The sequence below is a fragment of the Bos grunniens genome, chromosome 23 (assembly GCF_055505025.1).
Source record: "Bos grunniens cultivar Pamir isolate PY7600 chromosome 23, Bosgru_T2T1.0, whole genome shotgun sequence".
Classification (NCBI taxonomy): Eukaryota; Metazoa; Chordata; class Mammalia; order Artiodactyla; family Bovidae; genus Bos; species Bos grunniens.
The window spans coordinates 28,743,086-28,764,497 of NC_141187.1; the positions used below are offsets into that span (position 1 = coordinate 28,743,086).

General features: G+C 53.8%; 1 protein-coding gene across 10 annotated transcripts in view; it reads left to right on the plus strand.

Moving 5' to 3' along the window:
* The window catches only part of TNXB (tenascin XB), a 56,306-nt gene that overhangs the window by 2,915 nt on the left and 31,979 nt on the right, over positions 1–21,412 (plus strand). For 9 of the 10 annotated variants that reach the window (XM_086369193.1, XM_086369196.1, XM_086369197.1 and 6 more), the window contains exons 2-10: positions 5,674–6,084; positions 6,429–8,267; positions 8,778–8,893; positions 13,793–13,949; positions 14,136–14,399; positions 15,201–15,944; positions 17,024–17,392; positions 18,529–18,822; positions 20,805–21,095. In XM_086369193.1, coding sequence (XP_086225319.1) covers positions 5,685–6,084; positions 6,429–8,267; positions 8,778–8,893; positions 13,793–13,949; positions 14,136–14,399; positions 15,201–15,944; positions 17,024–17,392; positions 18,529–18,822; positions 20,805–21,095 — 4,474 coding nt within the window. In that variant the 5' untranslated portion in view covers positions 5,674–5,684. The remainder of the gene's footprint in view (positions 1–5,673; positions 6,085–6,428; positions 8,268–8,777; positions 8,894–13,792; positions 13,950–14,135; positions 14,400–15,200; positions 15,945–17,023; positions 17,393–18,528; positions 18,823–20,804; positions 21,096–21,412) is intronic. The other variant, XM_086369198.1, reaches the window with a different exon arrangement.

A 21,412-nucleotide genomic window follows, 5' to 3' on the forward strand; every position in this document is an offset into this window, starting at 1 on the left:
TGCTCTGCTCCTGTTGCCCGCTCCTCTTCCATCTCTGGTGGGATGGTGGTGGAGTGTGATGGCTGGTAGCCCTGGAAACTCCTTTTTCTCAGACTCAGAGGAGAATTTTAAGCATAGGAAGCCAGGAAATGTGTGTGTGTTGTGGGAGGCACTGGTCACAGCCCCTAATCCTCCTCCTCAGTCAGCATTCCCATCACTCACCCTACTCTCCTTCCCTCTCCAGCCTCTCTGGTCTGGAAGAACTGGGCACCTGCTAACACCGCTCCTTAACCCTTCACCTGAACCCTCCACGCATCTCTGTTACCGAGGCCCCCTCTCCTGGTTCCTCCCATCACCCCACTACCTTTCTTCTCTAATCCTCGTCTCCCTGTGCCCCCCAGTTCTTGCCTCAGTGGATTCCACGAATACAACTGGGTAACCAGCACTCAGATCAATAAACAGGGCGTTCTTAGCACCCCAGAATTTCCCCACCATGCCCTTTCTTGGTCCCCATTCCCCCGAGAGTGCCACATTTCTGATTTGCAACTCTACTGATTGACAGTTCACATGGTCTAGACTCAAATGTCACAAACAGAATGTTTATGAAACAATGTTTCAGCAAGTTCTTCTTTGTGACTTCTTTTGCTCCACCCTATATTAGCGAGACCCATTCGTGTTATTGCATATAGTTATACTTTGTTCTCTTTGCTTTATTATATTCCACTGTGTGAACAAACCACGTGTTATTTAATCCATTCTACTCATGTGAGACATTTGGGTAGTTCCCAGTCTGCGGCTATTACGAGAAGTACTGCTGTAGTGGGTAGACCCCTCAGAGTGGAGCTGCCAGGTCATAGGGCTTGCACACAGCTCTAGTGGATTTGGTCAGTTGTGCCAAATGGTTTTCCAATGGGCTTGTTCTATGCAGTCCTGCCAGGATCTACACATGGCCTGCTCCCTGGTGAACAGCTGCCCCAGATAGCTGTCCGTGGTCCTAGCCCTGACCTTGGTCCTGTCCTTGGCTCCAGCCCTGTGCTAGCCCTGGGCTTAACTTGAACTATGTAAATTGACTAAATATTTATATAGTCAGTAAATATTTTTTGAGCACTTACTATGTGCCAGATGTAAGGATATAGCAGCCAAAGCAAAACAAAAAACCAGGTGCTATGTCTGCCTCCATGGACCTTACAGTCTAGCGAGCAATGTTGAGTGTGGGCAAGAAAGTAATAAAATAATCCCACAAATAAATATGTGAATATAAATTATTATAAATGCTGCAAATGGGAGTTACATGATCCTGTAATATCATATGATAAGGGAGCTGACCTGGACAGGAAAGATTTCCTGAGGAGGAGATGTGGGGTTGAGACCTGAATGATGAGGAAGCCAAGAGAAAAGGGAAGAACATTCCATAGAGGGAACCACAGATACAAAGGTCTGGGGCTGGGAAGAATGTGGGAGACATAAGGCTGGTGGGACTGGAATGGAGAGAGGGAGGGAAGTCTTACGGGGGATGAGGTGGGAGAGGTCAGCAGGGGCCGGATGGTGCAGGACTGTCTCTCAGTATTTGAAGACTATTCAGAAGGGAGCCACTGAAAAGTTTTTTGGGGTCGAGGGACATTCTATTTGCCTTTGCAAGATTTTTAAGAAGCAAGAATAGAAGCAGAGGGACTGGCTAGGAGGCAATCACAGTTGTTAAGCAAAAGGTAGATAGTAGCTTGGACTATAATGATGCTTAGAGGGAGAAACATACGCAAATTAAAAAGACATTTACAATAAAATATGGGTTGATATGATGAAATATGGTGGTGTTGAGTGAGCTGTTGGGTTTCTGGCTTGTGAAGCTGAGTAACTATGGGACCATGAGCTGCAGTAGAGAACACTGAAAAGGGATAGGGTTCAGGAGGGATGAACGTTGAGTTCTGTTTTAGATGTGTTGAGTCTGAGGTGCCCAAGAGGAGATGCCAAATAGAAGGATAGCTATATTGCTTGGAGTTAAGAGGAGATAGTTTATACTTTGGGATATAGTTTGGAAATTAAAGTCTTGGATCTGGATGAGGTACCTAAGTGGATGACTACCCCAAGTAGGTCACAGTTCTGGCTACACACTGCAATCCCCTGGGGAGCTGTTAAAAATACTAAAGAAAGTTTGGTGCTTCAGTCCCTCTAGCCACATTTTAAGTGTTAAGACCCAGTGATCTCTCCTATCTACCTTATTGCCAGCACAGATACAGAATGCTCTAAAATGGAAGACGTGGTCATCAGTGTCCAGTGATTTTGAGAGAGATCAAGGTGAAGACAAATGTCTTTTAGATTTTGTGACACAGATCATTGGGAGACCTCAGGGAGGGCTATTTGGTAGACTGAAAGAAGTCAGATGGGAGCTGGTTGAGACATGCATGGGATATGTGAGATAGGAACAACAAGTCCAGATAACTCTTTTGACAACTATGGCCATGAAGTAGAGAAGAGAAATATGTGGTGGCTGGAGGGAGTGTGAGGTTGGGGAATTTTTTTTAAGGTATATTTTTGTATATTAAGTATATTTTGTGCATATAGTGAAATGCACATAAGTGTATAGCTCAATTAATTTTTGATTATACGTACCTTTGTTTAACCGCCCAGTTAAAGGTGCAAAATATTTCTAGTAATTCTATCCTGTCTTCTATTAGTTCTGTTTATTTTTGAACTTCATATGAATAGCATCATTTACAATGTTCTTTTTTGGTGTCTTGTTTCTTTTGCTTAGCATTATGTGTGTCAAATTTTGTCCATGTTGCTGTGTGTAACAAGAATGTTTTGTGTGTTTTTTTTGGCGGGGTGGGGGTGGGGAGTTTGTTTGCTTTTTGGCTATACTGCACAGCTTGCAGATCTTCCCCTACCAGGGCTTGAACCCAGGGCCTGGCATTGAATCCAGTCCTGAGCACTGGATCACCCAGCAAGTCCCAGAAGGATGTTTTTTCATTGCTGGGGAGTATCCCATTGTATGACTATGCCCCAATTTATTTATCCATTCTACTATTAATGGACACTTGAGGTGCTTCCAGTTCAGGCTCATATGAAAAAAATCCCATGAACATTCCTGTACTCATCTTTTAGAGGATACATGCAGTCATGTCTTTTGGAGGATACGTGCAGTCGTTTCTGTTGGGTATTTACCAAGAAGTGTAACTGCCAAGTTATAGGCTGTATGCCTTAGTAGCAACTGCCTATCAGTTTTCCAAAGTGGCTGCACTAATTTCTGCCCCTGCTTGCAATAAAAGAGAGTCCCAGTAGCCTCACTTTCTTGCCAATATTGAGCATCAACAGCCCTTTTAGTTTTAGCCATTCTGGTGGATATTTGATGGCATCCGCTTGTTTTAATTTTCATTTCCCTGATTACTGGTTTTGTTCTACACATGCATATGTTTATTTTTCATATATTTATTGGACCTTTGGATATATTCTTTGCTAGAGAGACTTTTTTTTTTTTTGCAAATTAAAAAACTGGCACCTGCCTTTTGTTTGTTTTTGTTCTGAAGGAATTCTTTAGATTTTTATCCTCTCTCAACTATTAAGCACTGTCTCCCAATCTCCCCACCATATATAATACATACATACATATATATATATATATATTTATATATATCCTGACATTTCTCACATATTTTCTCCCATTCTGTGGCTTGCCTTCTTTTTCTCTTCACTGTATAATTTTTATAATTATATTTATTTGGGGGAGTGCTGGGTCTTCGTTGCTATGTGGGCTTTTCTCTGGTTGCAGCGAGTGGGGGCTACTCTCCGGTTGTGGTGTGTGCGTTTCTCATTTCGGTAGCTTCTCTTGTTGTAGAACATGGGCTCTAGGGTGCAGGCTCAGTAGTTGTGATGCAGGAGCTTAGATGCTCTGAGGCATGTGGGATCTTCCTGGACCAGGGCGCGAAGTCATGTCTCCTGCATTGGCAGGTGGATTCTTTACTACTGAGCCACCAGGGAAGCCCTTAGTGGTGTCCTTTGATGACCAGAAGTTATCGATTTAATGTGGTCCAAGATGTTGAAGCTGAAACTCCAATACTTTGGCCACCTGATGAGAAGAGCTGACTCATTGGAAAAGATCCTGATGCTGGGAAAGATTGAGGGCAGGAGGAGAAGGGGACGACAGAGGATGAGATGGTTGGATAGCATCACCAACTCGATGGACATGGGTTTGGGTAGACTCCAGGAGTTGGTGATGGACAGGGAGGCCTGGTGTGCTGCGGTTCATGGGGTCGCAAAGAGTCGGACACGACTGAGCGACTGAACTGAACTGAATGTATCAATATCTTTTTTGTGGTTGTTTTGTGTGAAATTTTTTATGGTAAATTTTGTGGTTAGGTTTTAAGAAATCTTTGTTTATTTCATGGTCATAAAGGTTTTCTCCTATAGTTTTTTCCTCTAAGACATTTTGTGAAAGATATTGCTTTACCTTTCACGATTAGATCTATATACTCATTCCATATTAATTTCTGTATGTGGACGTAGGGTAGAGATAGATTTTTTCCCATGTGGATCTTCAACTGATCCAAGACCATTTATCACAATTTATTCTCCTTTTAATTGTAGGGGGCCTCTTTTTCATTAATCAGGTGACCACATATGTGTGGGTCTGTTTCTGTTCTGTGCTCTATGCTTGCACCTTCATAATAAATTTTGATATTTGGTAATGTAAGTCCTGAGGAAGAGGATTTTTTTTTTTTTTTAAAGAAAACGAGCTTTTTGAGCTTATATGAAAAGATGATGGGAAGAATCTAGTTGAGAGTGAGGGGCTGAATGAAAGAAGGAGAGGATAATCTATACCTTCAGGTTTCTAAAATGATACTAGGAGCTGGGATCCAGTTGCTTATGGAAGGATTAGTCTTTTATATTCATCTGCTGACCCATTCAACAAAAATGTGTTGGATAGGGAATTCCTGGTGGTTCAGTGTTAGGACTCTGCACTTTCACTGCTGAGGGCCTGGGTTCAATCCCTGACCAGGGAATTAAAATCCCGTAAGTTGTGCAGAATGGCCACACACACACACACAAAAACACCAAAAACTGTGTTGTATAGTGCCCATCCCGTGTGCCAGGGACAAGCATGCAGCAATACCAGGACAGATGAAGTCCCTGTTCTTATGGAATTCACATTCTGGTGGTGAGGGAAAGATAACAAACAAGTAGCTCACAAACAGATAATTCAGGCAGCCGTAAATGGCATGAAGAACATAAGCAGGACACTGATGAAGTGTGATGAAAGACTGCTCCAATCGGGCACCAAAGAAGACTTCTGGGAGTTGATGACATGTGAGTTAAGATTTGAACAGGAAGGAGCCAACCTCTAAGAGCTGAGTGAAGAGCACCCCAGACAGAGAAAACATGTAATGCAAAGGCCCTTAGGCTAATGTAAGCTTGTAGTGTCTGTGGAACAAACAAAGAAGACCAGTGTGGATGGAACAGTAAAAAAATAAATAAAATGAGTGGGGGAGCAGGGTGACCAAATGACATAAGAAAGCAAGGTAGAGACAGATCTGCCCAGGGAGGGTGTGTGATTGGATTGAGCTGAATGTGGAATTTTGCAAATATGTGAGTCGGGTAGATGAGTTGTGGGTGGTGGGACTGTGGGTGTGTGTGTTGGGGAAGGAGATATTCATCTTGTCTGCTCTGTGAGTCTGCTCTCATATGTGCCCTCTCTCCCCACAGCCTCCGGAAAGATGCCCACCCAATGTTCCCTAACATCCAACCTGGCCCTTCTGATGCTGCTGGGCACTGTCACAGCAGGCCCTTTCTCTCCACGTTCCAACATGACACTCCCAGCCCCACGGCCCCCTCCCCAGCCCGGGGGCCGTACAGTGCAGCCAGAAGGGGGAGGCCCTTCTTCTCGGCTCTACGAGCACACCGTGGAAGGAGGGGAGAAGCAGGTGGTGTTCACCCACCGCATTAACCTGCCCCCTTCAGCTGGCTGTGGCTGTCCCCCAGGCACTGAGCCCCCTGTCCCTGCTTCAGAGGTGCAGGCCCTGAGGATCCGATTGGAGATCCTGGAGGAGCTGGTGAAGGGGCTCAAGGAACAGTGCACTGGTGGGTGTTGTCCTCCGGCTGCCCAGGCTGGCACAGGTGAGCCGAAGATCACAGGGAGGAGCATGGAAAAGAAGGGAAGTGGTTAGGATTGGGTGGGCATCACTAGAGGACCTTGGTGTGAATTAGAAAAAGGCACCCCGCCTCCTCTTTGCAAGTGGTGAGTGCAGCCCAGGGCACGGCTCTGAGAGAGGAGCCATGTGACTAGATGTCAGCCCTCCCCAGTGAATGTTAGGGCCCTGGGTGATAAGTTGCAGCTGGAAACTGAGATGGCCTTAGGAAATGAGGCTTCCCTGATGGAGAAGCTGACTCAGGGCAGCACTACACAGGCTAACCCTCTCCTCCCCAGAGAGACTGAGACCCAACTCTCACTCCTACTCCAGGCCAGACTGACATTCGAAGCCTCTGCAGTCTCCATGGCGTGTTTGACCTGAGCCGCTGTGCCTGCTCTTGCGAGCCAGGCTGGGGTGGGCCCACCTGCTCAGATCCCGAAGGTGCAGAGGGACCCCCCTCCTCACCACCCTCTGCCCCTGGTTCCTGCCCAGATGACTGCAATGATCAGGGTCGCTGCGTCCGTGGTCGCTGCGTGTGCTTCCCTGGCTACACAGGGCCCAGTTGTAGCTGGCCCTCCTGCCCCGGGGACTGCCACGGCCGCGGGCGCTGCGTGCAGGGTGTGTGCGTGTGCCGCTCGGGCTTCTCTGGGGACGACTGCAGTGTGCGCTCCTGCCCTCGCGGCTGCAGCCAAAGGGGACGCTGCGAGGACGGGCGCTGCGTGTGCAATCCAGGCTACAGTGGCGAGGACTGTGGGGTGAGGAGCTGTCCCCGAGACTGTAGCCAGAGAGGACGCTGCGAGAATGGACGCTGCGTGTGCAACCCCGGTTACACTGGCGACGACTGTGGGGTGAGGAGCTGTCCCCGAGGATGCAGCCAGAAGGGGCGCTGCGAGGACGGGCGCTGCGTCTGTGACCCGGGCTACACTGGCGACGACTGCGGCTCGCGGACCTGCCCGTGGGACTGTGGCGAGGGCGGGCGCTGTGTGGACGGCCGCTGCGTGTGCTGGCCCGGGTACGCGGGCGAGGACTGCAGCACGCGGACCTGTCCCCGCGACTGTCGGGGCCGAGGGCGTTGCGAGGATGGCGAATGCATCTGCGACCCGGGGTACAGCGGGGACGACTGCGGCGTGCGCAGCTGCCCGAGCGACTGCAACCAAAGAGGCCGCTGCGAGGACGGCCGCTGCGTGTGCTGGCCCGGGTACTCGGGGCCCGACTGCGGCGCGCGCGCCTGCCCGCGCGACTGTCGGGGCCGTGGGCGCTGCGAGAACGGCGTATGCGTGTGCCACGCGGGCTACAGTGGCGAGGACTGCGGCGTGCGCAGCTGTCCCGGGGACTGTCGCGGCCGGGGCCGTTGCGAGAGTGGCCGCTGCGTGTGTTGGCCCGGGTACACAGGCCGGGACTGCGGTACGCGTGCCTGCCCTGGCGACTGTCGCGGGCGCGGGCGCTGCGTAGACGGCCGCTGCGTGTGCAACCCGGGCTTCGCAGGAGAGGACTGCGGGAGCCGTCGGTGTCCCGGGGACTGTCGCGGTCGCGGCCGCTGCGAAGATGGCGTGTGCTCGTGCGACGTGGGCTACGAGGGCGAAGACTGCGGCAAGCGCAGCTGCCCCAGGGGTTGCCAAGGCCGCGGCCAGTGCCTGGAGGGGCGCTGCGTGTGCGACGACGGCTACGAGGGTGAGGACTGCGGTGTGAGACGGTGCCCGCGCGACTGCAACCAGCGCGGCGTGTGCCAGGATGGTGTGTGCACTTGTTGGGAGGGCTTCGCGGGCGAGGACTGCGGCCTCCGTGTCTGCCCCTCCAACTGTCACCGGCGCGGCCGCTGCGAGAACGGGCGCTGCGTGTGCGACTCGGGCTACACAGGCCCCTCCTGCGCCACCCGCACCTGCCCGGCCGACTGCCGGGGCCGTGGTCGCTGTGTGCAGGGTGTGTGCGTGTGCCACGTGGGCTACAGCGGCGAGGACTGTGGGCAGGAAGAGCCTCCTGCCAGCGCCTGCCCCGGGGGCTGCGGGCCACGGGAACTGTGCAGCGCAGGCCAGTGTGTCTGCGTCGAGGGCTTCCGGGGGCCCGACTGTGCCATCCAGACGTGCCCTGGGGATTGCCGCGGCCGGGGAGAGTGTCGTGAGGGCAGCTGCGTCTGCCAAGACGGCTATGCAGGGGAGGACTGCGGGGAAGGTGAGCCGACAGCCTGCCTCAGTGTGCTGGGTCTGGGGCTGGAAAACTGGAGCCCCATGAGAAAGCCTGAGTCTGAGGCGGAGGAGCCCCCGGACTTGGAGGCAGGGTGATGGGGGTGGTCATATATTGGGGTGGGCGGTGGGGCAGTCAGAGGAGCCAGAGGGCCAGGGTCCACCAGGGCTGCAGAACCACAGCGGGTGGAGGTGGGGGGGGGGGGATGCCTGCAGGCGGGACCTGCTGTAAGATCTCTGATGAGCAGATCCAGGGGCCCTCTTCAGGTACTTTTTGGGAGATTTTGGTTCCTGGAGATGGAGGGCAGTGAAGCAAACCAAGGCTTGTTCAGGCCACTTCTGGCTTTTCCTCACCACCCCGCTCTCCCCCCAGAGAGGACTGGGAACTTGGCTGGATCTCTTAATGTGACCCTGAGTACGAAGAGCCTGTGAGAGTTGGGGTAGGGATGGGGAGCTCCCTTGGGCTAAGCAGCTTCTCACATCCCACTCTCCTGAGCAGAGGTGCCAGCCATCGAGGGCATGAGGATGCACCTGCTGGAGGAGACGACGGTTCGGACAGAGTGGACCCGGGCTCCTGGCAATGTGGATGCCTATGAAATCCAGTTCATCCCAACGGTGAGAGCCAAGCTCCAAGAGGGGGCTGAGTGAGTGGGGCTGGTGGTGGGGGCGCTCACCTCAAAAGGAGTTCCAGGTAATCAGTGGTTGAGTCCGGGTAGCTGATTCCTGAAGCTGTGCTAAAGACCTTCTCATTCTGCCCACACTGGGTGCAGAAGGCCTTTGCATCATAGGCCCACTGCTGCTGGAACTCTTCTGGTGACCTTGAGCTCAGTACTTCCTAAGGCTGCCTGCTGACTCCATTTTTGCTCATTACTGAAGTCACTTCTTTCTGTTGTTGCTGAATCCAAAGTTGCCCCATTCATACATCCATTCAGTGGCCCCAGCTGGGCCTTCACCAGCATTGGAATGTGTTTTTTCTTTCCCTTCGTCTTACACCACGGACTTTCAGATATTTGGAGACATCAGCCATCACTTTGGGCTTGTCTGGTGGCTCAGTGGTAAAGAAAACGCCTGCCAATGCAGGAGATGCGGGTTTCATCTCTGGGTCAGGAAGATCCCTTGGAGAAGGGCGTGGCAACCCACTCCAGAATTCTTGCCTGGAAAATTCCATGGACAGAAGAGCCTGGCGGTCTATGGTCCATGAGGTTGCAGAGAGTCGGACAGCACTGAAGCAAATGAACACACCATCACATCACCATTCATTCCCTCCAGGCCAAACCCACTGGTTTCTTCTCCCTATTTCCTTGAGGCTTTGTTCTCTGAATCCTTCATTTCTTGTTTTCTTCCTCTAATGCCTCCTCCTTTTTGCATGTGCCTCTTCCCCCCAGTTACAGGGGCAGAAAGGAATCCAGTCACTCACCTGGCTTACTCTGGATATCCAGCTACTTTTCTCAGAGTTGACATATATGAACTTGTGGTCACACAAACTGTCAGTTATTTTGATCACATTTGATTTTTAAAGTAACTTTTTATTATAAAAGTCATATAAGCTCAGTGTAGATACTTTAGAAGATATAAACAAGGAAAAAAGACATTCAACTACATACCCCCTTTTAAATCTAAATATAAGCCTTTGTATTTGGCTCTGTTCAGTGTTATCATTTTTTTGGTTTGGGCCAAGCTGTCTAGGCTGTTGTAATAATTTGATTCTGTGAACTAGTTCCCTAGCCTCCAAGTCATCAGTACATTGCAAAGCCTCATTTCTCTATCTCCTTCCAACTCACTCTTAAAATATTTGGGGGCACCCTAAGGACAAAGTTTGTGGCCTCTCATTAGAGATCTCCCTTCATGCAGATTGGATTTTTATGGTGTGTTTGGTCTCCTAGTTGCAAATCATCTGACATTTCTCCCATTCAAATATGTTTTCCTGCATCATTCCACAAATGCCATAGGTGGGTAGGCCATGTTACTCTAATCTCTCCCCAGTCAGGACTCTGGAAAAATAAGTAAGTTCCAGGGCTTAAACTTAGGAAGCCTCCAGGACAGAAGGGATAGCTCTGAGGTGCTGGCTGTCATCCCCACCCCAACTGGCCTAGTCATTCTAAGTCTCCTTATCAATATTATCACCTCAAACCCAGGCCCCATCATGTTTTAATCTCTCCTTACCCTCTGGTAGAAGCAGAGGCAGAAATCCCTACTTTGCTGCACAACCAAGGGAGCCTGGATTTTTTTTTTCCATTAAAAATTTGTTTTTCAGTTATAAAAATAATTTAATCACAAGACAAGAATTTGGCGACTAGGGAAAAAAACAAATAATTCTTGGCTGTTTCACACTGAAACAAGTACTGTTAACATTTTAAAGTGTTTCTCCCACTCTCTTCTGCGTGTATATTATTTACATAGTTCCAATCTTGAGAGGGTTGGACTTTTAAGAGAAATTTCCCTAAGAAACTTTAGGGAAAGAATTGAAATAAACATTTGAGCTAGAAGGAGCCAAAGGGCAACAGCATCTCCTGCTCTTAGTAAATATGACCTCATCTTTGGTGTTCTCCAGAGGCACAATCTCCCAGGAGGAGCCCTGGGCTTTCTCCCTCTTTGTGGGGCCCCGGGGGATCCAGCTAGCCTGTGTCCAGCTTGGCCATGCTCTCAGCTCATCTGCTTTGCACTGGGTATGGGCCTCCATCACATTTTAGGTTCTCCCTGATCCTGGGTGTGGAAAATGCTCCCGTAAAATTGGTCCCCAGACACCTCCCTTGGCCTCCACATCAGCCTGTGCCGCTGGCCCTCTGACTATGTTTTCTATGCTTTTTTGTGGCTGGCCTCTGGGATTGTGTCTCTTGCCTTTGGCCAGCACTCTGTATCCATTTCTGTTGGCACAGAGTGCGTTCAGTAGCTGGCTATCCCTCTGGCCACTGCCATCTTCCTAGAAGCCTCTCTCTCTACCTTATCCTTTTCCCTTTTCCAGAAACACTTTTCTCTCAAAACTCAAACTCTGCTATTCCTGGCCAAGGGACACACCTAGTTATTGGAATGATTTTCAAAACACAGAAGAGGAACATTCCTCTTTTCCCTGCATACGTGGCACGGCTACGCTCAGCGGTTCTGAAAGTGTGCTCCCTGGACCTGCAGTATTAGCATCAGCTGGAGCATTAGCCATGCAAACTGTCAGACTCTGCCCCCCAATCTGCTGAATGAGAAGCTGTAGGGGGAAGAGCCCGGTAACCTGCATCATAACATACCCCCAGGTGATTCTCATGTACCCCAAGTCCAAGGACCACTGCTCTTTTGTCCAAGGAATGCTGCTGTTTTGCAAAAGGCAAGGTCTTCTATGAATGTGAGACAAAGCTTGAAGAAACTGAGGGAGGTGAACCCCCGAACAGAAAGACATCCAGGTGTTTCCAGTTTGAATGTATTCCACAGACTGGAAACTGGGGCTATGTCACATTTTCATTGGGACACAGGAACTTGCAGCCTCAGAAAAGTTTGTGTTCGGGTCTGGTCTGAAAAAGAGGATGAGGGTGAGGTGAGCTCCAGGGGCCAGCCAAGGTGGAGCCCTCCACCTGGGGCCATGAGGTTAATATCGAGAATAGAGTTAGAAACTTGCCAAGGACATCAGTGAAACAGCCAAACCATCATGAAGGGGCCGAATCAGCTGCCAGCCTCTGGTTAGAGAGCCAGCCTCAGACCAGACAGGTGGTGCTGAGAGATGTGGGTTAGACTGGCAGTATAACTTCTCAGGGGATTATTCCCAGATGGATCTCAAAGTGTCTAAAAGGTTCATGTAGGTGACCTGAAGGGAGAAGGTACCCTAGGGATGGGCTTGTCTCCCTGGAAGGACCGGACATCATCAGGAAGCACTCAAGGGGTATGGGTGTGTGTGTTGGTGGTGGTGGGTTGGGGGAGTAAAGGGAGAGAGAGAGAAGGTTTGGGGAAGGATAAAGGCCTCATAAGGCCTTGAGTAGACACCCATCCAAGGCCTCCCAGGCTGGGATATTCTAGGGCAGTGAGTAAGAGAGAGATGAAGATCCTGCATGCCCAGAAAACCTTTTCAGCCAAGAAAACTCTAACAAAGCTTCACTTCATCCTCAACCCAGAAGTCTCTACGTGGCCCTTCATCTGGTTTTATACTTTAGTATTTACTGTGTTGATTTCCTCGCAGTTCTCTTGGTTTAGGAGAGTACCTTTTGAAATTTCCAATCCTACTTGGCTGAATGGAGGTGTCCCCATCACAGCCAACATAGCAAAGCAGAACAGAGCGTCCTTATTAGCTGTTCTAGCTAGATGGCCCAGCGAAATGCTGAGCTGTTCCCAGACGTCCATTCCTCCTGTTTCCCCAGAGGCTGGCACTCCAGGAGACCCTGCCTGGAGCAGGGGCTGGCAGATTTTCTGTGGGGTTCCTGCAAATAATCATAACACTTTACAGGTATACTTAAATGGGGTTTGTTCTCTCACAGGCATGGACTACACACAGAGATTTGGGTTAAGGATCTAATAAAATGTAAAACGTGGCCACACATTTAGCTACTAGAGCATGAGCTCTCTGAGGAGACAGGGATCATATCTCTTATTTTTGTGTCTCGAGGGCCCAGAATGATGCCAGGTACAAATTCAGGAAACATATTTGTGGAACTCTGAGCAGGTGGGCCTTGTTTTTGAGGGGCCTACAACCCTGCTGAAAAGACAAGGAAAATACCTCAAAGGAAATGTCACGATGTGGGTCACACCCAAGTTACACAGGCAGGAACAGGTGTCTCTAGGGGAAGGCTCAGGCTGGGGCAGCTGCCTCAAGGAGGAAGTGAGACTTGAAGTGGTATCCCTCATCTGCTTCACCTGTTATGACAGGAACGGATTTATGAGAAGCCTCCTCATGCCCAGAGGGTCAGGATTGCCGGAGGAAAGCCAGAAAGAGAGTCCTGGCATGTGTCAGGTAGAATTCTGACAGACAGCTGATGAACAGGCTCAAAAGGCAGTGCCCAGGGACTTCCCTGGTCGTCCAGTGATTAGGAATCTGCTTTCCAATGCAGGGGACTTGGGTTCAATCCCTGGTCAGGGAACTAAGATCCCACATGCCTCAAGGCCAGGTCCTCATTCCACAACTAAGAGCCAAAGCAGTCAAATAAGTAAATAAATATTTTTTTTAAAAAAGGTAGTCCCCATAAGAGGGGACTCTGAGGTCGCACTGCCTGGGTTTAAATCCCTGCCTCCTTGGGCAAACCACTAAATACTTTTGTACATCAGTTTCCTCATCTGTCCAATGGGAATAATCTGACCTACCTCATTAGATTCTCAAGAGAATTGAGTGAGTTCACATGTAAATTGCCTTGAACGGGAGCTGGCACGGAGTAGGTGTTCTAGATGTGTTTGCTGATACCATCCATGCTCCCCAGCTGTAAAGGGCCAAGTTCTACACAATCTCATGCTGACTCTGCCTAGACCTTGGGGAAAGAAGGGATCAGGGGCACTGAGCAGCAGGGGTGAGTGGCAGCTCTGATCCACCCAGAATTTTCTCTCTTGCAGACAGAGGGGGCGAGCCCCCCATTCACAGCACGGGTGCCCAGCTCTGCCTCAGCCTATGACCAGAGAGGATTAGCCCCTGGTCAGGAGTACCAGGTCACTGTCCGTGCCCTTCGAGGGACTAACTGGGGCCCTCCTGCCTCCAAGACCATCACCACCAGTGAGAGCTGGGGCTGTTGCAGGGTGGGGTGTCATGGGTGCAGAATGGATTTGAAAAGGGGGGGCTGGGATATGCCCTCCAAGAGGGCAGAGGGGAGGGACTGGCTGGGGGCAAGGCTTTTAGCAGGACAGCTGGTAACCGAGAACCAGACTCCCACCTGATGCCTCCTCTCTCTGACCTGGCTAGTGATTGACGGCCCCCAGGACCTCCGCGTGGTGGCTGTGACACCAACCACACTGGAGCTCAACTGGCTGCGCCCCCAGGCTGAAGTGGACCGGTTTGTGGTGTCCTACGTCAGTGCTGGCAACCAGAGGGTGCGGCTGGAAGTACCCTCTGAGGCAGACGGGACGCTGCTGACCGGCCTGATGCCAGGTGTAGAATACGTGGTGACCGTCACTGCCGAGCGGGGCCGGGCAGTAAGCTACCCAGCTTCCATCAGGGCCAACACAGGTATGGCTGGCCAAGGGCTGGGGAAGTTTCTGAGCCTAGGAGCCACTTCCTTGGGAAGCCGTGCACACAGGCTCCTCTGAATGCACTGCACAGGGTGTGTGGCAGTCCCAAAGTACCTTCTGGGGGCCTTCCTCTGTACCAGGGGCTCTGAGGAGACGGAGTTCTCAGGTGCCTGGAGTCCTGTAGGCAGGCGGTGGGTTGGAGTTTGGGAAGAGCAGCCTCATGGAGAGATGCAGTAAATAAAAGATGCTATCCGGCCCAACCAGATAGGGGTGGTTCTGATCTGACCTTGGGCACAGGGACTGCCCTGTGCTCCATCTCAGTGGTCAGGTCTCCTGGGACTGGAGCTGGGGGAGATTAGAGATCAAGGCGCCTGTTGACTTTAGAATTGGGGTTTGGGGGAGTTAGGTCTCAGCAGTAATTTTCCACTAACCCTCCAAGTCTCTTAACAGATGCCTGGATCTTTCTTTCCCTTTCCTGTGACAGAGGGACGCCCACCTCGCTGTCGCTCGCGTTCTCTCCTCCCACGCCCCTTTCTCTCCTTCAGACGCAGTGCCCCACCCGCTCATTTCTTCTTTCTAGGGCACCAACGGTGGCGGGCTTGGAGGGCGAAGCGGGAGGGCGTCCTGGGGCACTAACTTCTCTCGGTTCTCTTTGCAGGTGGGGCTGGGGCCCAGGAAAGAGGCCTCAGGCTCTGGTGGGAGGGACGCGGGCGGGGCTGCCGTGGGGGGAGTGCAGGGGTTGGTGATGGGGGGTGCTGCCACTGACCGGCTCTCTCCTCCCCCTTTTTCCGCCCGGCAGCACCAGGCCACTACAGTTACCCGGAGGCGCACCCCCCAGCCCCGCCCCCCAAGCCCCGGCCCCGGCCCCGGCCGGCCCCAGCCCCGCGGCCCCCGCGGCCCGCGCGCCCGGCGCCGCCCCCTCGGCCCTCGCGGCCCGCGGAGCAGGGTGAGGCGGAGTCTCCGCCGCGGCCGAGCCCGCCCCAGCCCCCTCGGCGGGCGTGGGGCAACCTGACCGCCGAGCTGGGCCGCTTCCGCGGCACGGTGCAGGACCTGGAGCGTCACCTGCGGGCTCACGGCTACCCACTGCGAGCCAACCAGACCTACACGTCGGTGGCGCACCACATCCACGAATACTTGCAGCGGCGTCGCTCCCCTGCACCCCCGCCCGGTCGCCCCCACCCCACCGCCAGCCCCGACTCGGGCACCTGGAAGCGGAACTCCAACCAGGGCATCTACGGCCTCTCGCCCGAAGGCGTCGACCGGGTGGCGACGCCCCGCCACCCCAAGCCCGAGGTGCTGGGCACTTCCGCCGACGGCGCGCTCCTCGTGTCGCTCGACGGGCTCCGCGGCCACTTCGAGCGCGTGGTGCTGCGCTGGCGGCCGCAGCCGCCCGCGGAGGGGCCCGCCGGGGAGCTGACCGTGCCGGGCACCGCGCGCACCGTCAGTCTGCCCGATCTCAAGCCCGGCACCACCTACCACGTGGAGGTCCACGGGGTGCGGGCAGGGCAGACCTCCAAGTCCTACGCCTTCATCACCACCACAGGTAGCGTGGGTGGGGCCGCGCGACCCCCCACCCCCTGCCCGGTCTCACCTGCCATCGGAGTCTATGAGTGCCTCCCACTGCCTCACTGCTCAGGCTGCCACTCCCCCACCTGTGCCCTTCTGCCTTCCAGCCCTCCCTGGTTCAGGCTCCGAGGGGTTCCCCACACCTTCCTGTGTCCCTGGAAACCCCCTCCACCCTCAGGGTCCTGGTGGATACCGGAGGCTGAGACCTGGTCTTTGGAATTGTCTGATTTTCACTTGGGTTCCTAGGACACTTCTGCCAGGAATCCTGTTCTAGGCAATAGAAGGGTCATTTGATGGGAGGGACAGTGTCTGCAAAGATTCTCTGGAGCAGTTTGGGTGGGGTAGGGCGTGAAACCAGTGGTTTCCCACTCTGACTCACTGTGGTGAGGGTAGCTGACAACTGTGGTCAGTGGTTACTATTTTCCACACTTTGGCCCTAACCTCAAAGAGACGCATCGGAACTGCTTGGGGGTGGCCTTGAAACCGTTAGGCAGCATGGGTAGGTGAGAGGTGAAGCCACTGCTTCTTGGGCTGGCTTTCCAGACCTCCTGGCTCAGTTCACACTTGTCTCTCCCACAGGAACGGCATCCTGGCTCAGGGAGGGGGCGCCCTGTGGCTGTTGGGGGGAGGGGTTATGGACCTCTTCTTCCCCACTAGGGCCCAGATGTCACCGGAGCTGGATGTCCACTCCTCTCTCTCTTCTGACTGCCCACTGTCTCTTGAGTCTTCCTTAACACCACCGTCTTCTTTCTTCCAGGCTTCTCACTGCAGCACTAATGGAAGCCAGGACCTCCACCCAGTGGGGAGGGTTTCCCATGGGAAGGGAGCTAGGAGCCTTGTGGGAGGAGGGATGGCAGACTTAGTTCTTCTATTTATGACCTGCAGGCCCGTCTGTGCAGGGCTATAGTGGATGTTTGGGACAATGAGGTGATCCAGGAGCGGCAAAGGGAAAGTCTGAAGACTCTTAGAAGCCAGAGAGCAGAACCTGGGAACTGCAGTCTCCTTTCTGGCTCTCATACTCGACTCTCCTGTTTTTCTCGCCCTGCCTCTTCCCAGGGTCCTCCCTCTCAGGCCTCTTGGGGGCCACTGATGAGCCTCCTCCCTCAGGCCCTTCAACGACTCAAGGGGCTCAGGCCCCTGTCCTGCAGCAGCGCCCCCAGGAGCTGGCCGAGTTGAGGGTGCTGGGCAAAGACAAGACAGGGCGCCTCCGAGTGGCCTGGACCGCCCAGCCTGACACCTTTACCCACTTCCAGCTGCGCCTACGGGTGCCCGAAGGGCCAGGGGCCCATGAGGAGCTACTGCCAGGGGATGTCCGTCAGGCTCTGGTGCCCTCACCCCCTCCCGAATCCCCCTACGAGCTGTCACTTCGTGGGATCCCTCCCAGTGGCGAGCCCTCTGCCCCTCTCATCTACCAAGGCATTATGGGTACATCCTGGACTCTGTTCAAGTCCAGTGTCCTGAGGCTGGGGGAGGGGCTGGGCCATTAGGACTTCAGGGGTGGGATGAAGACCGAAGGGCAGGGCTGGTGTTTGGGTCGAGAACGTAGGAGAAACAAGGAGAGAAAGGGAGTTGAGGGCTCAGAGGCAAGAGGGATGGGGAAAGTCTTAGTACAACGAAAGGGTGGATCGGAGAGGGGAGTCCTTCCAGATAAATAGATGAGAGGAGAAAAGTCAAAGCATGGGACAAAGATTCAGGGAAAGAGACTGTTGGCCCCTGCCTCTCCACTTGCAGCTTTCTTTGTGTAGAAGTGTCCCGCCCCCACTTCCTGGTCACTCCTCTGCCCCTCTCCGCCCCCTGCGTCTCTCAGGGTGGGTGTGGGAAAGCCTCTGGCTCCGAGGATATTGATCCTCAGCCCCCTCCTCTTTCAGCCCCCTCCCTTTCCCTTCTCTCAAGCCCCTGCCATCCCCTCACTGGACAGACTAGGACACGTTGTCCCCCTACCCTGCAAGCCTGGTCTGCAGCACCCCATGGTCCCATCAGCCAGTTCTCCTAGGGGTGGAGGTTCCCTGGGGAGGGCACTCCACGGCCATCGGGACTTCGGAGATGGGTGAGGTTTGTGGAACCCAGGCAGGAGCCTGGGGCTCCTGGCATTCACAGTTTCTCCTGGTCCCCCTTTATGGGACTCGGGTAGCCAGCTCTCCCTGCAACTCCAGATCTCTCACCAGGAAGAGAGTGGCAAGGGAGAGAGACATTCAGGTGGACTAAGGCATCTCCAGGCTGCTCTGAAGCAGCAATGGTTCCAAACTCTCAGGAAGAACCCCAGGGGACCCGAAACTCCCTCAAAGTGTTCGTGTGTAGAGGGCCTGGGACCTTTGTGAGTGAGGAGGAAGTTATCACAGGGAAGAGCGGAAGCTCTGGCTCAAGAGTAGACGCTGGGGAGAAATGCCGCCCTTCTTAGAAAGGCTGGTCCCAGAGAACTGAGGGCGGGGAATGGAGGCATCAAGGGAAGGAGCCGTCCAGCATGGAGGGAGCCAGAGGGCAGAGGAGAGGGACGGAGAGCAGGGACGAGACAGTGCTCGAGCCCACGTGCTTTGTTTTTGCCCCCCTTCCTCCAACTCCAGACAAGGATGGGGAGAAACCTGGGAAACCCTTGGCCCCACCTCGCCTGGGCAAGCTGACAGTGACAGACGTGACCTCGGACTCCCTGCTTCTGCACTGGACAGTCCCTGAGGGCGAGTTCGATTCCTTTGTGATCCAGTACAAAGACAGGGACAGGCCCCAGGTGGTGCCTGTAGAAGGGCCCCAGCGCTCAGCCCTCATCTCCAACCTGGACGTCGGCCGCAAGTACAAATTTGTCCTATACGGGCTCGTGGGCAAGAAGAGGCACGGCCCCCTGGTGGCTGAAGCCAAAATCTGTGAGTGACAGGGGTCACCCAGGCCCCTGCCCCTGCCCTCTGCGCGGTCCTAATGGAGGTCTCCCCAGTGCTTTGGGAACTCCCAGAAGTCTTCCTGGAGGCGGTGGTCCCTGAGCTGAATCCTAAAGGGAAAATTGTGGTGGGTCAGGCAGGGAGGTTGAGGAGGGCAGTGCCAACAGAGGGAGCTGTGGAGAGTGAGGCAGGAGTGAGAGTGGCCCTGTAAGAGAATCAAAGTCTCTCCTCCGGATAGCAGGGTAGGGCACCTGGGGGCTGAGGACACTGGTCTCACTGATCTCCAGTGAGTGAGTCACTTAGGCCTCATTTGAGGACCCTAGGGGGCCTCTGAAGTGCTTTAAGTGGGAGAATGACCCGAATCAATATTTATCTTACAAATAGCTCTGAGGCTGCTTCAGAGGACAGCTGGAGAAGTGAGTTAGGAACCGGCAAACGAGGATGCTGGCCTGGCAGGGATGGTGGCAGTGAGGCTGGGATTGGGTGGGGTGAAGGAGAGCAAGGAGGCCCAGGCACCCCACGCTTCTGGATCTGGCAGTGCTGTTCCCTGAGGCAAGGAACAGCGGATGTGAGGAACAATGCAACAGGGCAGCAACACTTAGTCAGACATCTTTCGAGCGTTTAAGTGTCAGATGTGTTCAAGATGTTCTAAGAGAATGATCACACTTAATCCTCACAAGCAGCCTTGTGAGGCATGCTCATTTCACAAACGAGGAGAGGGGCGGCATAGACAGGGCAAGGCCACTTGGGCAGAAAGTGAAGGCGCCACAGCGCTCTCCCGCCGCCCTCCTGGGACTGGAGAGCAGAGAAAAGGCCTGAGCATGGAGCATGTCCCAGTGGGCAGAAGCCAGGGTGGGGAGGCAGGGAGGAGAGACATGGCCCCTGGGACCCTGGAGGTGGCCATCACTCATGGCATGAACAGAGGATCAGGATCTGCAGGGCAGCCTGAGGGGGGAACTGGGGAGAGGAATGCCAAAATGAAGGGCGCGGTCAGACATGTCAGATTCCGTACGAGTGACTCAGGCTGCAGAGTGTCCACAGGACTTAGCAACGGCGAGGTCACCACTGACCCTGGTGGGAGCTGCTGGTGGAGGGCAGGGCTGGGTTGGGAGGGCGATGAAGGTGAGGACATGAGTACAAGCATCTCTCTCTGGAATCTGGGCTGGAGTGGAGAGCGAAGAGGGAGGGTGGAGGCTGGAGGGCGATGCAGCTGAGTGGAGGAGTTTGCGTAAATCCTGAGGGCACAGCTGATGGAGTGAGAGTGGGAGCGGATAAAGTGGGGCCCAGAGCACAGTTGTGGGGGGCTCTCCCACAAGAAAATGCTCCTAGGACCAAGCACCCCTCTCTTGGAGAGGAAATCAGCTAGTTGTTAGGTCTGGAAGCAGTGGAGGCTGTCCTGGAAGACTTCCCTGGCTGTGGAGATGTGGAAGGGGCTCACTGCACTTCCTTCTCTCTGCAGCCCCTCTCCAGTCTGCACAATAAGTGAGGGCCGCACTAGTCCATACAGCGGGCTTCCCTGGTGACTCAGCGGTCAAGAATCTCCCTGCCAATGCAGGAGGTTCAGGTTCGATTCCTGGGTTGGGAAGATCCCCTGGAGGAGGGCATGGCAACCCACTCCAGTATTCTTGCCTGGAGAATTCCATGGACAGGGGAGCCTGGCGGGCTACAGTCCAGGGGGTGGCAAAGAGTCAGACACAACTTAGCAACTAAACAACAGCAGTTAAGACAGTGCTTTCATGCCACGTCAAATGAGCTGCCTGTCCTTTTAGGTGGGCACAGCCGCTTGCCAGGGTGCACAGCTTGGCAAGCAGAGTGCTGGCTGGATTTCAGTCTGTCCGCGCTGCCTTCACCACGCACCTTTGTGCAGTGAACAGCCTGAACAGTCTCACACAGCATTCCTAGGGGGTAGACGGATTTCTTCTTCTCTTTTGACCCGTGTCCCTCCCTTCTCTCCCACCTCCTCTTCCTAGTGTCTCAGACTGATCCCAGCCCAGTGACTCCACCCCGCCTGGGGAAGCTGTGGGTGACTGATCCCACCCCAGACTCACTGCACCTCTCCTGGACTGTCCCTGAGGGCCAGTTTGACTCCTTCATGGTCCAGTACAGGGACAGGGCCGGCCGGCCACAGGTGGTGCCCGTGGAAGGGCCCGAGCGCTCGGTCATTATCTCCCCGCTGGACCCTGACCACAAGTACAGATTCACTCTGTTTGGGATTGCCAACAAGAAGCGGCATGGCCCCCTCACGGCTGATGGCACCACCGGTGAGTGGCAGCCTCCTAAGCCCCCAGCCTTACAGGGGGCTGACCCCTCCCAGCCTTCCACATGCCTGCCCTCAGCCAGGAGCTGGCTGGGGCCTCCCAGCGAGATGGCTGACTCGGAATCCTGGCCCCGCTTTTGGGCTCAGGGCCAGCCAGCCTCCCCCGCACTGCTGGGCCCCTTTCATCCTGTTCAGCTGCTCCCCGAGGCCCAGAAGGTGTGTCATACTCTGGCTGTGCCAGGCTTCTCAGAGTTCAGTGCTCATGCTAATCGAGTAGAGACCCCCACAGGTGTGACAAGCCTTCCAAACCCCAGGCCCCAA